Source organism: Salvelinus alpinus, chromosome 30, assembly GCF_045679555.1.
Source record: "Salvelinus alpinus chromosome 30, SLU_Salpinus.1, whole genome shotgun sequence".
NCBI classification, from domain to species: Eukaryota; Metazoa; Chordata; class Actinopteri; order Salmoniformes; family Salmonidae; genus Salvelinus; species Salvelinus alpinus.
In genome coordinates, this window is record NC_092115.1 from 39,666,458 (window position 1) to 39,685,900 (window position 19,443).

Genomic DNA, 19,443 nt, shown 5'->3' on the forward strand with positions numbered 1-19,443 from the left:
AGATGAAGCAGATGCTAAACTACAGGACTGTTTTGCTAGCACAGACTGGAATATGTTCCAAGACTCTTCCGATGGCATTGAGGAGTACACCACATCAGTCACTGGCTTCATCAATAAGTGCATGGATGACGTTGTCCCCACAGTGACTGTACGTACATACCAGAAGCCATGGATTACAGGCAACATTCGCACTGCGCTAAAGAGCTGCTGCTTTCAAGGAGCGGGACTCTAACCCGGAAGCTTATAAGAAATCCCGCTATGCCCTCCGACGAACCATCAGGCAAGGGTCAATACAGGACTAAGTTCGAATCGTACTAAACCGGCATCGACACTCGTCAGATGTGGCAGGGCTTGCAAACTATTACAGACTACAAAGGGAAGCACAGCCGAGAGCTGCCCAGTGACACGAGCCTACCAGACGAGCTCAATAACTTCTATGCTCACTTCGAGACAAGTAAAACTGAAACATGCATGAGAGCATCAGCTGTTCCGGACGACTGTGTGATCCTGCTCTCTGCAGCAAGACCTTTAAACAGGTCAACATTCACAAGGTCGCATGGCCAGACGGATTACCAGGACGTGTACACCGAGTATACGCTGACACACTGACATTTTCAACCTCTCCCTGTCTGAGTCTGTTATACCTACATGTTTCAAGCAGACCGCCAGAGTCCATGTGCACAAGAACACTAAGGTAACCTGCCTAAATGACTACCGACCCATAGCACTCAAGTCTGTAGCCATGAAATGCTTTGAAAGGTTGGTCATGGCTCACATCAACACCATTATCCCAGAAACCCTAGACCCACTCCAATTTTCATACCGCCCCAACAGATCCACAGATGATGCAATCTCTATTGCACTCCACACTGCCCTTTCACAGCTGGACAAAAGGAACACCTATGTGAGAATGCTATTCATTGACTACAGCTCAGCGTTCAACACCATACTACCCTCAAAGCTCATCACTAAGCTAAGGACCCTGGGACTAAACACCTGCCTCTGCAACTGGATCCTGGACTTCCTGATGGGCCGCTCCCTGGTGGTAAGGGTAGGTAACAACACATCCCCTACGCTGATCCTCAACATGGGGGCCCCTCAGGGGTGCGTGCTCAGTCCCCTCCTGTACTCCCTGTTCACTCATGACTGCACGGCCAGGCATGACTCCATCCCCATCATTAAGTTTGCTGATGACACAACAGTGGTAGGCCTGATCACTGACAACGATGAGACAGCCTATAGGAAGGAGGTCAGAGAACTGGCAGTGTGGTGCCTGGACAACAACCTTTCCCTCAATGTGAGCAAGACGAGTTGATCGTGGACTACAGGAAAAGGTAGGCCGAACAGGCCCCCAATAACATCAACAGGGCTGCAGTGGATTGAACACTGCTGCTACTCGCTGTTTATTGTCTATGCATAGTCACTCCACCCCTACATACATGTACAAATTACTTCTAACCTGTACCCCCGCACACTGACTCGGTACTGGTACCCCTTGTATATAGCCTCGTTATTGTGTTACTTTTTATTATTTTTTACTTTAGTTTATTTGGTTAATATTTTCTTTACTCTTCTTGAACTGCACTGTTGGTTAAGGGCTTGTAAGCATTTCACGGTAAGGTCTACATTTGCTGTATTCAGCGCACGTGACAAATAACGTTTGATTTGATTTGATTTGATATTCTATTGTATTTTAGTTTATGCCGCTCCGACACTGCTCGTTCAAATATTTATTGATTCTTAATTCCATTCCTTTACTTTATATGTGTGTGTATTGTTGTAAAATTGTTAGATATTACTGCACCGTTGAAGCTAGAAACACAAGCATTTCACTACACCCGCAATAACATCTGCTAAACATGTGTATGTGACCAATAAAATTTGATTTGTGTGTTAGTGTATCTATGTGTGTGTGTGTGTGTGTGTGTGTGTACGCGCATGTGAGAGTTTCTCTTTAATGTCTCTTTAATGCACTGTGTTGTTGTGTCCAAGGGACCTCTCTGTGGTGTGTGCGTACAGCGTGTTGGACATCGGTAACCGTGGAACTGTCCTTTGTGAAGTTGGTGATGTACAGCTGTGACATCCCCACCCCCAGACTTGGAGCTGTGAGTCAGACTGATATCCTCTCTCTTTTCTCTTCTGTTTTTTATTCAACTTTATTCTCTCCCCACCCCCATTTTGAGAAATGGAAACAGAACCCGGAACTAAAGTGATCTCTTGTGTTCTGGAACAGAACCGTTATTTTCAAGTCTTGAGAACCTTTTTGTACCAAAAATATTCCTTATGTCCTCATTATTCTATAATTTGGTGAAATGATAATGCTAGTAATAGCCTGAACACATTCCAGTTCATGTCATGATGTTCAGCTTTTCAAGCCAAGCCCCCTCCATGTCCACCCCTCTCTCTCCCCACCTGTGAAATTTCTGTTGCATCTCGCGCCGAGCGTTCCATAGCAAGCTTCTCTAGCTGTGCTAATAGGTTGAGTAAATGAATGATCTATTCTGTAAAAACTATGTTGATTTCACAGGTTACAAAAATTACAAAAAGGAACTATATGGGTTCGAACTGGTTCAGAACTTTATTTTATTTTTTGTTCAGAACAAAGAAAATATGGGTTCTGTTCAGAATGATTGGAAAATAATTTTGGTTCCAACTAAATGGATCATATTTGGAGTGTATTCAGCACTCACTGTGACTGAACAGTATGCAAAGGATGAAAGTTAAGTTTTCTTTGGGAAAATCATTTTAATTAGAACAGATAGGTGTTCTGTAACTGTCAAATAATGACATTAACATACTTTCTAATCAATCAAATGTATTCATAAAGCCATTTTTACATCAGCAGATGTCACAAAGTGCTTATACAGAAACCCAGCCTAAAACCCCAAATAGAAAGCACGCTACTGTGTGCTTGTGTCTTGAAAGGCTTATTACATTTTGTGTAATTGCCCATTGTTGATATGCTGTAAGTGTGTGAATGAGATTAAAACATGATCACACATTGAAAAACTAGTTGGCTTCGGCTATTCAGACACCACAGAGGCATGGCAGTGCCACTCATAAATATAGCAAGAGCTGTATGAAACCCTTTTAGAATAATGCAATACAAAATGAACAAGGGCTACTTATTTGTGGGCAAAGGTGTTGAGTGTAATCATGTTGGCCATATTGGATTCAGAATCAAATGTATTTACATGGCCTCCCGAGTGGCGCAGTGGTCTAAGGCACTGCATCGCAGTGCTAGAGGCATCACTACAGACCTCGGTTTGATCACAGGCTTTACTTGGCTCATCGAGCTCTAGCGACTCCTTGTGGCAAGCCGGGTGCCTGCAGGCAGACCTCTGTCGTCAGTTGAACAACGTTTACTCAGACAGGGGTTAAGCGGGCGGATTTTAAGAAGCGCGGTTTGACGGGTCATGTTTCGGAGGGGGCCCCTTTGCACTTCTTCAAATAATAATTTTGCAGGAATCTCCTTGCGAATGATTTTGCTGAAGATTGTATCTCCCGAGCCTGTTGGGGAGTTGCAGCGATGAGACAAGATCGAATTTGGGGGTAAAATAAACACACAAAAAAGTATTTACACCAACAGTCTTTATAGGCATGAGTGTTGTACACAATTCTGAAAAAAGGCCTCATTTACAAAAGTAATATTTACAGGTGATTTAACCTCCATCAAATGTTATTATGGCAGCCATATTGGATTTGAGACCAAATATAAAGATAATCTGTGATGGCCCTCTGATTTAATTGCAAGACTAGGGAACCTTTACAGAACCTTTGACCTCAAAACATCTTATTTGGATGTCAGAGCCCACTTGTTTTCCTTAGAGCGATTACAATAGCTACAACATAAAATAATGTTTAACTGTATGTATTTTTGCCAGGCGGTACCATACAGCACTGAATGAAAGCAAATTTGACATAGAAAGTTGTCTATTGAACAGCTACCAAAAAGCAAAGTTTACATTCATCAAGATTCTTGATAGTTATTTCTGCCTATTGTATGGATCTGTGTTAACAGGTCTTTATTATAGAAGTTATTTAAGATATCCAAATGCTGTTTGTGTATTTGGGCAGACAATTGACTTGTTGTATTAAAGATTTGAGCAATATCAGAGCTTGCCATATTGGGTTACCCCTGCAGCCAGGCATTATTCTGCACTGTTTGAGTCAAAGGGTGTCACAATATCTATAAATGTAACCCCTTCTGCAGTAAAATATTTTTACACAACCATCCATTTCATACATGGGAGACCTTAGAGATGTGGAAAAACATGGTTGTGCTTTGTTATACCTCAGGTCGAAGTATCTAAAAAAACTAAATACATTTGAGGATTGGCCACTAGCCTAAAGTGCATTCTCAGGATCCTGTTAACTGTACTGTATCAGTGTTGTTTACGTTATTAAAACTCTTTCTACCTGAACTGTTTTTGGCATCTCCAATGTGTGTGTATAGAATAGTCAACAGGCATGACTGGTTTCAATCTGGAGCAGGAGTGGACTTGCTAAGAAAGTGCTCACATTGGGGGTTAATTAGTCCTAAATCGAACAGCTGTTGTTCCTAAGATTGAAAATAGGTCAACGTTACACTTAGCCAATGGTAAAAGGGACAGTTGACTATCTTGTGATTTGTTGACATCCTCTTCCTGACTGATTATGAGACATAGTTAATGCCACTCCTAGGAAAATTGAAATCTTGTCAAATGTTTTGTTATTAGACTGTTTTACCTCACAGCTCTGATGGCAACAAATGGAAGACAGCTCGGGAAAAAATCTTTAATATGTAATTTCAGAGACAGGTACATTGAAAGCCTATCTGATCAAACTAAAATATAAACCATTCTTTGTGACAACAGAATGGGCAGGGCTGCCGTAGTAATAGCAAGGAGAAAGGTTAACACTAAGATAACCAATAAAAACACAGTAGATCCAAAGTGTGTAAAAAAAAAAATTTTAGGCCTTCAGACTAAACATTAACCGCTAGAACACATATGAACCTTACTGATGATCCCAACTGATGTGATGTCTGATCTATACATTCCATTTCTATGGTTAAAACCTGGCAGTGTGAGTTTCCTGGTCCGGATTGGGGTCCAGGCCCAAGGCTGGTGTTGGACTGTTGAGGTTCTAAACTCAGCTGGTTCTATCTTCTGTAGCGGTACCTCTTGAAGTGGAACCACAGCTGGAAGATCCCGTTGGCGAACTGACAACGGAACCCGTGGCGGTGAGAGTACTCCCACTCGCGGTTAACGATCTTAAAGGCAATGTCCTCGTATGGCGGGCCCGCATGGAACCGCAGAACACCAAAGTCCTTGTTGTCGGGACTGGGTTCTAGGAAGTACTGCGGTGTGGAACGTTTGTTGATCAGGTCCGGGTAGAAGATGTTGAACTTGTAGCCCTGGACGATCTTAGGCGGAGGGTTGTCGAAGTCGTAATGGGTCTGGTTATATTTGTTCCACTCGAAGCCTGTGTGGACCCTGTTGAAGAAGCGAGGTTTCCGGGGACGGTATTTATCAGCCCACAGGTACATCTTCCCTGTGAGGGGAAGCTCTACGCTAAACTGAGCCTCGTCCCCGCCCATGCCCTGTTTGGCGCGACGCACAAACTCATCCTCTGCATTCTCATTGGCATCACCTGGAGAACAAGGGGTGAGCGGAGAGAGAAAGATGGATTAACAGGACGATGGGTAGAGATAGGCCTTGTAAGAATGTCTGAGCGTTTTTGTGTATGTACGAATATGGGTGTGTAAAGCCTCTTACCTGTGACGGCGAGCTGTCTGCGTGAGAGGTGTAGTTTGTGTGTGTCTTCGTCAGGTGTGATGGTGTGTGTGTCCAGCGGTTGCTCTGAGGGAAGCAGCAGTGTGGGACTGTAGCGGCCAGAGTCATACTCTGCCTGGCTCTGCTGGATCAAATCCTCCTCTGTCAGAACAGCCTCTACCACCTCACCCTTCTCCTCTCCATCCCCCTCTTTCTCCCCGTCTCCCTCCGTGGATGGGCCCGCCACTTGCTCATCCTTCTCCTCTGCATCTCTCTTTTGATTGATGGAAGAGGAGGGTCCGGGCACCTCTGAGGGAGTGTCTTTCCCACTCTCGGTCCTGTGAATGAAAAACAGAGGCGGCAAAGGTCATACCCTGTGTACCTCAGCGCGTGTGTGTGCGAGCGCGCGTAGAAAGAGGTTGCCGGTGTGCGTGCGCGTACTCACACAGCCTCGTCCTCAGGCTCCTCTTTGATGATCGGGAAGAGAGGCACACTCTCCACTCCCTGCTCCTGTTTCAGCTTGAACAGCTTCTGACGCAACACGTCCTGGTGCCTCTCTCTCAACCTACAACACAGATAGGGGTTGACATTTGTTTTCTTCATTTTAGTCATTTAACAGACACTTATCCCGAGCGGCATATGGTAGCGATTGGACACATTTCTGTACTTTTGCCTGTACTGGTCCCCAGTGGGAATCGAACCCACAACCCGGGCGTTGCAAGCACCATGCTCTACACGCAATCAACCGGTCCTCACCGTGCTCGGCCCATGAAGACCCTGACTTGCTGCATCAGGCTCTCCCAGTAGCCTATGTCCAGGTTGGATCCCCCAGCTCGGATCTTAGTCTCCATGTTGAGGTTCAGCGCCTGGAGCTGGCTGTACGTCTTTCCCTTAAACACTATCTGAACATCGGTGCTCACTGACGTGTTAATGCCATCACGACGGTCACCTGGAGAACAGAGAGACGGTCAACTAAACAGTAAACATCAGTAGACAGACTAGGGCTGCACCAGAAATGGCACCCTATGCCCTAATTATATATTACACTACTTTTAACCAGGGTGCCATTTCCGACACACCCTAGGAGAAAGAGACAAGGGGAGAAATGCCTAGGCGTAAAAAATATAGAGGTTGATGGTGGACAGCCAAGACAGAAAATGGGCCAATGAGAGAGAGCAATACTGAGATGTCCATGTAGCTGGGCCTATGAGTGGTTGAGGTGGTGCACCTGGGCCTTTTCCAGATGCCTCCAGTTTCCGGAGCTTGCTGATCTCATCCTCCGTGATGGTGGTCATATCCCTCCAGAAGTCTACATTCTTCCCCTGCTCCAGCTCCATGTATACCTACGGAGAAAACACACAGGGTCACACAAAAAACAAACACTCTCTTCCTCTACACACCACAATTTCTCAACCAACAAGCTCCATTTATTCTAGAATGACAGTAAGCACACACACCTTGATATCTTCAAGCAGGTCGTCCATGTCAGTGACGGTGAGTCCGTTGAGGAAGGTGTAAGGTTCGTGCATCTCCACAGCCAGGTCGTCATCCTCAGCACTGATGTACTTAGCCAAAAGGTCTATGGGCTTAGCACGGCCATCACGGATACGGATCTTAGACCTAAACACACAAACATTTATTAGCTAGAGGGCTACACACTAATCCACATCGGCAGACACCGGAGCAGTGAGCTGTTGTTTTTGGACCAGGCTGTTTTTGAGTGAGTGAATGGAACCACAGTGCCTTCGGAAAGTATTCAGACCCCTTGACATTTTCCACATTTTATTTGGTTAGCCTTATTCTAAAATGAATTAAATAAAAAAAAATCCTCATCAACAACAAAAAGTATTCAGACCCTTTGCTATGAGACTCGAAATCGAGCTCAGGTGCTGCATCCTGTTTCCAGTGATCATCCTTCAGATGTTTCTACAACTTGATTGGAGTCCACCTGTGGTAAATTCAATTGATTGGACAGGATTTGGAAAGGCACACACCTGTCTATATAAGGTCCCACAGTTGACCGTGCATGTCAGAGCAACAACCAAGCAATGAGGTCGGAGGAATTGTCCGTAGAACTCCGAGACAGGGTGGTGTAGAGGCACAGATCTGGGGAAGGGTACCAAAACATTTCTGCAGCATTGAAGGTCCCCAAGAACACAGTGGCCTCCATCATTCTTAAATGGAAGAAGTTTGGATCCACCAAGACTCTTCCTAGAGCTGGCTGGCCGCCCGGCCAAACTGAGCAATCGGGGGAGAAGGGCCTTGGTCTGAGAGGTGACCAAGATCCCGATGGTCCCTCTAACAGAGCTCTAGAGTTCCTCTTTGGAGATGGAAGAACCTTCCAGAAGGACAACCATCTCTGCAGCACTCCACCAATCAGGCCTTTATGGTAGCGTGGCCAGACGGAAACCACTCCTCAGTAAAAGGCACATGACAGCCCGCTTGGAGTTTGCCAAAAGGCACCTAAAGGACTCTGACCATGAGAAACAAGATTCTCTGGTCTGATGAAACCAAGATTGAACTCTTTGGCCTGAATGTCAAGGTCATGTCTGGAGGAAACCTGGCACCATCCCTTGGGTGTTGCATGGTGACAGTATCATGCAACACGTGGTGACAGCATCATGCTGTGGGGATGTTTTTTTTCACCGGCGGGGACTGGGAGACTAGTCAGGATCAAGGGAAAGATGAAAGGAGCAAAGTACAGAGAGATCCTTGATGAAAACCTGCTCCAGAGCGCTCAGGACCTCAGACTGGGGCGAAGATTCACCTTCCAACAGAACAACGACCCTAAGCACACAGCCAAGACAATGCAGGAGTGGCTTTGGGACAAGCCTCTGAATGTCCTTGAGTGTCCCAGCCACAGCCCGGACTTGAACCCGATCGAACATCTCTGTAGAGATCTGAAAATAGCTGTGCAGCAATGCTCCCCATCAAACCTGACAGAGCTTGAGAGGATCTGCAGAGAAGAATGGAAGAAACTCCCCAAATACAGGTGTGCCAAGCTTGTAGCATCATACCCAAGAAGACATGAGGCTGTAATCGCTGCCGAAGGTGCTTCAACAATGTACTGAGTAAAGGGTCTGAATACTTATGTAAATGTGATATTTCAGTTAAATTTTTTATATATTAGCAAGTTTTTTTTAAAAACACGTTTTTGCTTTGTCATTATGGGGTATTGTGTGTAGATTAATGAGGGAAAGAAACAATTGAATACATTTTAGAATACGGCTGTAACGTAACAAAATGTGGAAAAAGGGGTCTGAATACTTTCTGAATGCACTGCATGTGAGAGGTTGAGGGTCAGGGTATACAGAGGGACAGTAATGAAGGTGGCACCACTAACCGTAGCTTGGCCTGGTGCAAGTGAAAGTTGTCCTCTTGTTCCGCCCAGGTTTTGAAATGCTCTGCCTCCTTCTCTCTCTGCAGCATCTCCAGCTCGGTCTCTCTCATGGCCTTCTCTCGCTCCCTCTCCAGACGCAGCTGCTTCACCTAAACACAGGCAGACACACAAACACAGTTACACAAAAACACAGGTCCTGCTCTTGCATGGCTTTCTCTCTCTCTCACTCCACATTGTCCTACAGTAAAATTGCATGACTTCGTTGGAGTCAAATGTAACACTTTATATGGTCCCAACCCCATTTTGTGTTAAAACTACACTGATTTAAAAGATTTTCAAACCACAACTCTATGCACAAGGGCTACTTTTAACAATTTCCACAGAAAAATGAACAAAAACGAGTTTGGTGGAAGAATTGTGCAGATGTAACCCTAAGGTTTTTATGCGACCAACGTTTTTCAAAAACGATGTTAAATATCTTCTCCGAATTAAGATTAAAAGATGTCTGCTATCAGCTATGACATGGCACCTTGCGTTTGAAAAATCTCTTTTGGTTATTGAACTACAGTAAGTGAAGTGGATTTATCCCGGTGCCGGCATTACGGTAACATAATTACATCATGGGTCCCTGATCTGTACTACACAAAAATGCATAAATATGGATACGAATGTCATTTACAGCACAGTTTCACAAGTTTGGACATCACAGTAGAATACAATGCAGTACAATACAGAGCAGCAGAGTTCAGTACAGTTGAGTTTAGTACAGTAGAGTATAATATATACTCAGCAAAAAAAGAAACATCCTCTCACTGTCAATTGTGTTTATTTTCAGCAAACGTATTAACATGTGTAAATATTTGTATGAACATAACAAGATTCAACAACTGAGACATAAACTGAACAAGTTCCACAGACATGTGACTAACAGAAATTGAATAATGTGTCCCTGAACAAAGGGTGGGTCAAAATCAAAAGTAACAGATAGTATCTGGTGTGGCCACCAGCTGCATTAATTACTGCAGTGCATCTCCTCCTCATGGACTGAACCAGATTTGCCAGTTCTTGCTGTGAGATGTTACCCCACTCTTCCACCAAGGCACCTGCAAGTTCCCGGACATTTCTGGGGGGAATGGCCCAGGCCCTCACCCTCCGATCCAACAGGTCCCAGGCGTGCTCAATGGGATTGAGATCCAGGCTCTTCGCTGGCCATGGCAGAACACTGACATTCCTGTCTTGCAGGAAATCACATATAGAACGAGCAGTATGGCTGGTGGCATTGTCATGCTGGAGGGTCATGTCAGGATGAGCCTGCAGGAAAGGTACCACATGAGGGAGGAGGATGTCTTCCCTGTAACGCACAGCGTTGAGATTGAGCTTGTTGTCATTGCAGGCAGTCCGATGATGCTGTGACACACCGCCCCAGACCATGACGGACCCCCCACCTCCAAATCGATCCCGCTCCAGAGTACAGGCCTCGGTGTAACGCTCATTCCTTCGACGATAAACGCGAATCTGACCATCAGCCCTGGTGAAACAAAACCGCGACTCGTCAGTGAAGAGCACTTTTTGCCAGTCCTGTCTGGTCCAGCGACGGTGGGTTTGTGCCCATAGGCGACGCTGTTGCCGGTGATGTCTGGTGAGGACCTGCTTTACAACAGGCCTACAAGCCCTCAGTCCAGCCTCTGGTGGCAGACCACACGTGGTCTGCCTCTGCGAGGACGATCAGCTGTCCGTCCTGTCTCTCTGTAGCCTGTCTTAGGTGTCTCACAGTACGGACATTGCAATTTATTGTCCTGGCCACATCTGCAGTCCTCATGCCTCCTTGCAGCATGCCTAAGGCACGTTCACCCAGATGAGCAGGGACCATGGGCATCTTTCTTTTGGGGGTTTTCAGAGTCAGTAGAAATGCTTCTTTAGTGTCCTAAGTTTTCATAACTGTGACCTTAATTGCCTACCGTCTGTAAGCTGTTAGTGTCTTAACGACCGTTCCACAGGTGCATGTTGATTAATTGTTCATGGTTCATTGAACAAGCATGGGAAACAGTGTTAAAACCCTTTACAATGAAGATCTGTGAAGATATTTGGATTTTTACAAATTATCTTTGAAAGACAGGGTCCTGAATAAGGGACATTTATTTCAGTTTAGTACACTCTACTGTGCTCTACTCAATGTACAGTACTGTACTCAGTACAGTCCAAACTTATGAAACATACGTCTATGATAGATTCAGATTTGGTTCAACTACTTTTAAAAGTCCATGGACGCCCAGTGTCCATGGAAAGAGAAGGGGCTCATGGGTAGGTGTCAGTAAGACCTGGGAGAGGTGACATTAACTAGAGAGAAAGAGAGAGGGGTTGTCCAGACTCAGACTGTTGTAACACTGGGTTTGACCACAAGAAAGACAAAAAAAACAGTTATGAACTGAACATAACAGTATGTCAGTGGAAGAGAGGACAGTAGCAGGTGACCCAAGCAGGTGACTATTATGATTTCACATTGTAGCTAATTCAGTTGCAGTAAGTCCGTTCCAGATTTTTTGGTAATTCCTTTGCCAAATTGGTCATGGAATTACGAGTTTTAATCACATAATAATTCATTAACAAAATTGATATCAGTAAAATCACTATAACTAATTGGTAGGTCTACCATTAGTTGTTACTTCTGTGGACTTAATTTAACACCGATTTCAACTATCCTTGATATATTATTCAGACCCAGAAAACTTGTGTTGCATAGAAGCATACCTTCTGCAGTTCTCTGCGATTCTCCTCCTGGATACGTTTGTTCCTGTCCTTCAGGTCCTTCTCCCCCAGATGGCCAATGCCCTTCCTGTCCAGAGCCTGACCACAACAACAACATACAGAAATACACAAATTCCTCAGAGCCTTGTCTGATGAAGCCTGAAGACCTGACGTTGAATTGAATTCTAAGTCGAGCAGAAATTAGCATTTCGACCAGGAAAGTTTCATTTCATGACCTCTACAAGCCAGAATGCTGAATAAAAGTATTGGCTATCCATGTGGTTGTTCCTTTTGCTGGTAGGAATGTGAGACAAAATTACCAACAGAATAATGTTATCAACTCAACCTTCAGTACGCTGTTCTGTAGATCATTTGTATTTCCGGATTTTATTTTCAATACTGATGCAATTAGCACGTGACAAGCACAATGTGGCCGAGCCTAACCGAATGGCAAACACTTCCAGCTGATTGCGAGGAAACGTGTTTCGGCTATTGTTTACATATTGTGCATCACGTGTAATGTGACAACAAATTGATAATACAAGTGACAGAACCTATCGGCTCCGCAAAAAGTCAGGTAAACACTTTCCTGTGGAAACATTATCTCCACCTCCTACCTCCAAAAAGGACCAACAGCATGTACAACCGGTGAAATAAGTATAAATATTTTATTTTCAAATTCTGCCTTGTAGAGACTATTGCATTTTCTTTTACAGCGACTTCTTTCAGACTGATATTCATGGAGTAACCATTGTATCAGTCTGCTGTTTAGTCTAGGTCTGATAACCACTGCACTTCTAAAAGCAGGAGGTTGATAGTCCCATATACACCCATTTCTCAAGTGCTCATTCTCCTCTCCCTGTCTTACCTTCTGCCATTTGAAGGTGCCCAGCAGGTTGTTGTCTCCGAAGGGGTTGTCTGCATTGGTATAGCCCATGTACTCCTCACTCCAGCCCATCTTTTCTCTCTTCTTCCTCTCCTTGGCCTCCTTCTTGGCCAGTCGTCTGGCCCTCTTCTCCTCTGGGGTCTCCAGGGCCTTCAACATCTCTCTCTGGTTCTTCTTCTCATCTCGTACAGAGGGACCGGCCTCTCCAGACCCCGGGCTGCCTCCACGGGCCCCGCCATCCGACCCAGAGCTCTTAGACGAGTCAGAGGATCCAGAGCGACGTCTATTACGCTCTTTGTCCCTTTGGTCCTTCACTCTGCTTCCTTCTCTCCTCCCACGGTCTTCACTCCTACGGCTGCTTCTTTCTCTGTCTCGACTTTTCCTTGGGTCCTTGTCTCGGCTTCTCATTCTCTCCCTGTCCCTCGTTCTCTCCCGCATCTGTCGTTCCCTTTCTCTGCTGGGGCTTCTGCTCCCTCTGTCTGCACTCCTCCGCCATCTCCTCTCCCGGTCATTGTTCCCCCCGTCCCTCGAACTCTTCCGGTCTGCACTAGACCCTGAGTCGGACTGGGACTGGCTCCTGCCAATCATCTTCTCTCCTTTGTCTTCTCTTCTGCTCTTCTCTCTTTTCTTCCTCCCCTTTGGATCATCTGAGTCAGACCTGATAGATAGAAAAAGGTATAGTTGCAGATACAGTATGTGGGCCATTTTTTGCGAACTACATACACAGTACATTTTTATTTCATATAGCTTAACCTGTAACGTTTACCTGGATCTGTCTTTTGATTTGCCCTTCAGTTTACGTCTCTTGTCGCTGTCTGAGTCGCTTCTCGATCCGGGATGGTCTCTGCTACGGGGCGGCTGTCCTTGTCGCCTCGTAGATCCACCACTGCTGTTCGAGTTTCCGCTCTCAGAACGCGCAATTCTCCGGGGTTTTATGTTCCGATCAATGGACCGACTCCGGCCTCTCTTCTCTTCGGGTGATTGTGATCTGCTTATTTTGGACCTGTTTCGATCCTGGTTCCGACTACGAGAGCCAGAACGGGACCGACGATGCTTTTTTGGACCCATGGCAAAAGAGTTCCCAAATTGTTGTGGTCCGTTCTCTTCTAGGTCGCGTAAATAGGACCTGTATAATTATTTGTGTTCGCAGCACACAACTGTATTGTATTTGAGGGGGAAAAAACATTAAGAAAAATATAAACATCATTATTTAACTTAAACAACGAAGGGATCCTCTCCTAATAAACTTTATATTGATTTTGTTCGCATTTGTTTAATTCTCAGGCATATTTAAAGCCAACCACTGGGACTTGCATTGAGCCCCGACGCAGTTTGTATGCGTCACATTATAAACTGATTGGTCGTTTCGTTTGGAGCAGAATGGGGGATGGTGAAATACAACTCCGCTTTTCTCAAGTATTTTATTATGATCAATGAAATCCGCACACTACATCCCATCTATAAGTATTTCGTATAGAGATATTTTAGTTTACACATAAATTGACATCGAAAGTGCCAAGCAAGGCACTTCACATCAAAACAAACAACATTCGTGTTGTTGTAACGTCACACCATTTGACTGTTTTCCAGAAATGCAGTGAGTGTAGTTCTTAAAACCTCGAAAACAATCAATGAGTCGTAAATACATTGCTATACACAATTAATTGGAATACTTGTACAATAACCACGGTGATTAAAATGTATATCATATAACATTTTGGTAAATTTTGCAATGCTGACATGAGAAGTTTAAGTTCTATATTTCATTGGAACTTCATTTCCCAGACGGCACTGCAATCTTATTGAACGTTTTGAGAGGAGAGGAGGAGACTGCTTTCACTCCTCACATTGCTAGCCAGCAGGGACACAGACGTTCGCAGTTGAAAAATATCGTTGGTGAATAATTATTCATGTTCTATAGACTTTGGCTGGTCCAAAACTAATTATTTTAGTATAACTATCAGTAGCAAAGTAACCTTTTTTTTATATTCATTTGATCAATAGCTAGCGCCAGATACTAACTACTAGCTAGCTCCACGGCAGTCAGCTAGGTCGGTGAGCCTAACTACTGAAATACCAAAACATTTATTTATAGTATGAGTTTTTATAAATTCAGCTATTTTATAAAGATAATTAGCCAGATAAAACATATTGCGCGTTTTCACAACAAATCCATCCACCTGAAGCAAAATAAAGGTTAGCTATCTAGCATTTGTCCGCATCGCGAAATCGCAACAAAGAAAACGTTTTTTTTGTTTTGCAGAATCAGGTGGCTAGCTAGGTTGTTACGTGTGTTCGAGTAAACAACGAGGTTGACTAGAGTAGCTAGTTCGCTATTTTACCATGGCGCAACATGGTCCTACTCACGTAGCAAGCTCACAGAAAGCATTAATGTTAGAAATGAAGAGCCTTCAAGAGGAGCCAGTCGAGGGCTTCAGAATAACATTGGTGGACGAGGCAGATTTATACAATTGGGAAGTGGCCATTTTTGGACCTCCTAACACTCACTATGAAGGAGGGTATTTCAAGGTAAGTTCGACGCATAGGTATGTCAGCTTGTTTTGCAAATATGTTACATACTCAAATGCTATTTTCCTCATTTATTTTGTTTGCTAGCTAGCCACCATTACTAATGGACATTGTTGGCTTCCGTTAATAGTAGGCCCGTGAAAAACGTAACATCGCATCTGCATTCTATTGATGCAGCCTGCAGTGACAAACAGTACTGTTTAGTGTCAAACTTGTTTCTGGGTCACGTTGTTGTTGCTCTCTAGTATGGTCTACACAGCACTGGGTTGCAACATCAGGATTACTATTGAATCCGGATCAGGATTACTATTGAATCCGGTTAGGTAATTTAGGCCCCAGAGACGCATGTTAGGACATGTTGCTGACATATTTGCTTCTCTCCCTGTGTCCCACAGGCTCGTATCAAGTTCCCCATTGACTACCCCTATTCACCACCAGCTTTCCGTTTCCTCACCAAGATGTGGCACCCCAACATCTATGAGGTAAGCAGAGATCACTGACCCAATTCTAGAAAAATACATTGTGTAACCTTTATTAAACTAGGCAAGTCGGTTAAGAACAAATTCTTATTTACAATGACAGCCAAACCCAGATGACGCTGGGCCAATTGTGCGCAGCCATATGGGACTCCCAATCACAGCTGAATGTGATTCAGCCTAGATTCGAACCAGGGACTGCAGTGACGCCTCTTGCACTGAGATGCAGTGCCTTAGACCACTGCGCCAATTAATTACTCCATGTAATTAATTTTCAGACAAATTTTGTGGTGTTAATCTACATTTCTCTCCATCTTTTTATGTGGCCTAATCCTAGTCACACCTGCATTTGTGAACATGAACTTGTTTGTGTATTCATTTTTTCCCTTGTGTTAGAATGGGGACGTGTGTATATCCATTCTGCACCCTCCGGTTGATGACCCTCAGAGTGGGGAGCTGCCCTCTGAGAGGTGGAACCCTACCCAGAATGTTAGGTACACATCTCAGCATGTTCTCTAACCCCTTCTTTCTGTACCTTTTCTTTCCTTTCTGCTTCATTTTTTCCTCTGTGACCTTCTCCCATTACCAAACATTTGCAAAACGATAATTTCTATTTGACAAATTCAGGTAGGTCCCTCCCTGATTCATTTGGTTTGCTTCCGATTAAGAAACGGAATCGACGGAATTAATACACCCCTGCTCTCCCTCTGCTTACTATATCACTCTCCCTTCTATCTATCACGCTCCCTTTTCATCCCCTCTTTCTCTGTCCCTCTCCTCTATGCCCCACTCTCTCCCATTGTGCTGTGTCACTCATACTCAGATCACATGACACATGTCCATCTGGCTTCAGTGGAACCTTTCCAGGACTTCCTGGATCATGCACAGAACTCCTGTTACACTTTGGTTTATTTTCTGTCTGACCCAGTTACGTGGAATACTATAAGTCATGTTTGTCAGTTCTAATTTAAGTTGTAGGTCTTATTTTTACCAGCACCATTTTAGGTTTATATCAACATCGACAGGCTAACATATTTGCAGAAATATCCTCGCCTCTATCCCACAAAGCAGGATCAATGAGTCAACCAGCTTACTTTGATAGAAACTGCTTGGTGCTTCTTTCTGACATTAAACCCTCTGTGTGGCTCCTGTAGGACCATCCTTCTGAGTGTAATCTCTCTGCTGAACGAGCCCAACACCTTCTCCCCGGCCAATGTGGATGCCTCCGTCATGTACCGCAAGTGGAGAGACAGCAAGGGCAAGGACAGAGAGTACGCAGAGATCATTCGGTAGGTACACACACAAAGGACAGAGTGTAGTATGCATACATACCACAAGTACAAGGACAGAGAGTACAACACACACACACTTCACCCTCTATCTCACTGTCTCTCAGGAAGCAGGTGTTGGCCACTAAGGCTGAGGCGGAACGCGACGGGGTGAAGGTCCCCACCACGCTGGCCGAATACTGTGTCCGCACTCGCGCCCCGCCACCTGACGAGGGCTCCGACCTCTTCTATGACGATTACTATGACGATGAGGATCTGGAGGATGAAGACGATTGCTGCTATGATGAAGATGACTCTGGGACAGAGGAGTCGTGACGCGTCCCAAATGTGGACCTGGACGGCTGACGCATGCGCTCCCTGACCTCTCCTCCCATAGGAGAGACAGTTCTGAAAGGACTACTTCACATATTTTAAACCTCTCACTTTTTCTATCCACAGATGGCAAGTGGTTCTCCCCCTCAGTTTCTTCTCAGAATCCAAGAACACTTAGGCTGGGCCTGATGTGCTCAGTTTTCTACCAGTGCAAAGGCTGCACCTGTTATTTTCTGAAAGGGTTGACTAAAATAAAGCAAAAAATGACATGCTACCTTTTGTCCTTGTTTGACTACCTGTTAAAAAAAACAAAAAAAACAGGTGTCAACATTGCGCTGGTGAAAACAAAAAATCAGGCCCATAAGTTAGATCTCTCACTTGTTAAGTTTCCCTTCAACTTGCTGCCTCTCTTGTTCTCTCACCTATAGACTTCATTGACTGAACAGGTGACTGAAGACTTCTCCACCTGTCATGGTATCTGTGTGACTGACACAGCAGAACTTATTTATCTCCAAGATGAGGTTCTGTGTTTTCTCCACCCTTAAATTTTTGTGCTAGGGAAAACGGACGATACATTTTGCAACATGGGTGTTTCTGCATGTCAGACATCTTGGACACGTTAAATTTCTCTTAGATGGACCGTTGCTCTTGTTATACTGGTTTGATTGAATTAAGAAAAAATTGTGATCATGGAAACGCTAATGACTTCTGTCTGGGGGGCCCCAGGTTGAGCTTGAGCTGTGGCCCAAACCCAGTTTGAACATTTTAACAGTGTTTCGCTGGCTTAGAGAACACCACCTCAGATAGTTACGGCTGTCGTTTGAAAGTGGAGTGTGTGATTCTAAATCACCCAACGATGCTGCGGCAACCTGTTCTCCTGCATCTGGACAGAATCTCCTCAAGAGACCCTTTGCTCATCAAGGTTCCCCTCTGCGAAGCAGGGTGGAGCCAGAGACCTCAACCAGTCTTTGGTGGGGCCCAACTGTATGGAGAGGGGGAAAAGTTAGCTGTATGGGTTTAGCAGCTTAATAATTAGCTACGTTTGCAATTTTTATTCTCCTTTCATTGAGAATTATGCCTGTAGTCTTTGTTAGAGAATGCTTTCAAATGTCCTGGGGTCGATGTTGGTGGGTTTCTGTAGGAAGATTGTATCTCTTCAATATGTTGTGGCAGTATCAGTCAGCAAGCAGTGGGAATTGGGAATGAATATGGCAACCACTTTTTAGTTTTTGCTTATTTATTTTGTGTGTGCTGCTTGGGTGTACTATCATAAATCTCCAAACAGATGTGTGTGTGTGTGTGTGTCAGCAATATTGGATGTTGCATTTTATTCTAATTTGGCTTAATTTAACTTTCTCAGGATATTTAAGAATGAGGAAAACATTTATTTTAAGATGGTATCGTGATCTAGTTTATCCTACCTGGTGGGCTTCAGAGATGGTTTACAGTAACATGTACACTTACTGATTTGCACATGTGGCTATATGTACGATCACCGTTTCATTTTATTTACATGTATTTTATTTTTTGCCTATTTAAAACTGAAAAAATAAAGATCATTATTGGAAAACAAAATGGTATTTTCTTCCTCTTACCCCCAATTGAAATGGGCAGTATGCATCACAATTGTTTTTACAACAATGCAAAAGTTGATTGTGGTGTAACAATGGTGTGTGTGCTGTCTATAGTACATCAACCATAGACAGCCTATAGAAGTAATTGTCAAACTCAAAGTTCCAGAAAGGGTTGAAAATGGCAGCCATATTGGTCAGCGAGAAAGTCTAACGAATTAATGGTAGTAGAGGCATATTTCATATTTTACTTATACAAGAAAATAAAAGGTGATATCAGAAATTGTGTAAAGATTTGTCAACCAAAAATATTCTCACATACTGAACAAAAATATAAATCCAACTTGCAACAATTTAAAAGATTTTGTGTTACAGTTCAATAAGGAAATCAGTCAATTGAAATAAATAAATCAGGCCCTAATCTATGGATTTCACGACTGGGCAGGGGCGCAGCCAATTAGAATGATTTTTTTCCCCCACGAAAGGGCTTTATTACAGAAATATTCCAAAACAATATTTTGCTCCGTATGGAACATTTC

General features: G+C 44.1%; 2 protein-coding genes across 2 annotated transcripts; one reads left to right on the top strand and one right to left on the bottom strand.

The window, feature by feature from the left end:
- Positions 1-4,762: 4,762 nt before the first annotated feature.
- LOC139560256 (splicing factor Cactin-like) lies at positions 4,763-14,099 on the bottom strand. The gene is made up of 10 exons (XM_071376871.1): positions 13,494-14,099; positions 12,710-13,385; positions 11,845-11,940; positions 9,100-9,245; positions 7,214-7,376; positions 6,985-7,099; positions 6,513-6,705; positions 6,202-6,321; positions 5,760-6,094; positions 4,763-5,634 (listed from the first exon to the last, which is right to left on the bottom strand). The coding sequence occupies exons 1-10, from the start codon at positions 13,793-13,795 to the stop codon at positions 5,144-5,146; spliced, it is 2,637 nt and encodes an 878-aa protein (XP_071232972.1). The 5' UTR covers positions 13,796-14,099; the 3' UTR covers positions 4,763-5,143.
- A 465-nt stretch (positions 14,100-14,564) lies between these two features.
- LOC139560257 (ubiquitin-conjugating enzyme E2 R1) lies at positions 14,565-18,908 on the top strand. Its single transcript, XM_071376872.1, has 5 exons — positions 14,565-15,256; positions 15,652-15,738; positions 16,129-16,226; positions 16,887-17,021; positions 17,129-18,908. Exons 1-5 carry the CDS (start codon positions 15,071-15,073, stop codon positions 17,334-17,336), a joined length of 714 nt encoding a protein of 237 aa, XP_071232973.1. The 5' UTR covers positions 14,565-15,070; the 3' UTR covers positions 17,337-18,908.
- Positions 18,909-19,443: the final 535 nt, after the last annotated feature.

Bases quoted from the DNA above. Each gene is read 5' to 3' on its own strand.
- LOC139560256 (XM_071376871.1), bottom strand. From the start codon at position 13,795: ATGGGTCCAAAAAAGCATCGTCGGTCCCGTTCTGGCTCTCGTAGTCGG. The intron at 7,377-9,099 runs GTTAGTGGTGCC...TTGTGTGTTTAG, and splicing joins TTGCACCAGGCCAAGCTACG to GTCTAAGATCCGTATCCGTG. The intron at 6,095-6,201 runs GTGAGTACGCGC...TTTCATTCACAG, and splicing joins GAGCCTGAGGACGAGGCTGT to GACCGAGAGTGGGAAAGACA.
- LOC139560257 (XM_071376872.1), top strand. From the start codon at position 15,071: ATGGCGCAACATGGTCCTACTCACGTAGCAAGCTCACAGAAAGCATTA. The intron at 15,739-16,128 runs GTAAGCAGAGAT...CCCTTGTGTTAG, and splicing joins GGCACCCCAACATCTATGAG to AATGGGGACGTGTGTATATC. The intron at 17,022-17,128 runs GTAGGTACACAC...ACTGTCTCTCAG, and splicing joins GAGTACGCAGAGATCATTCG to GAAGCAGGTGTTGGCCACTA.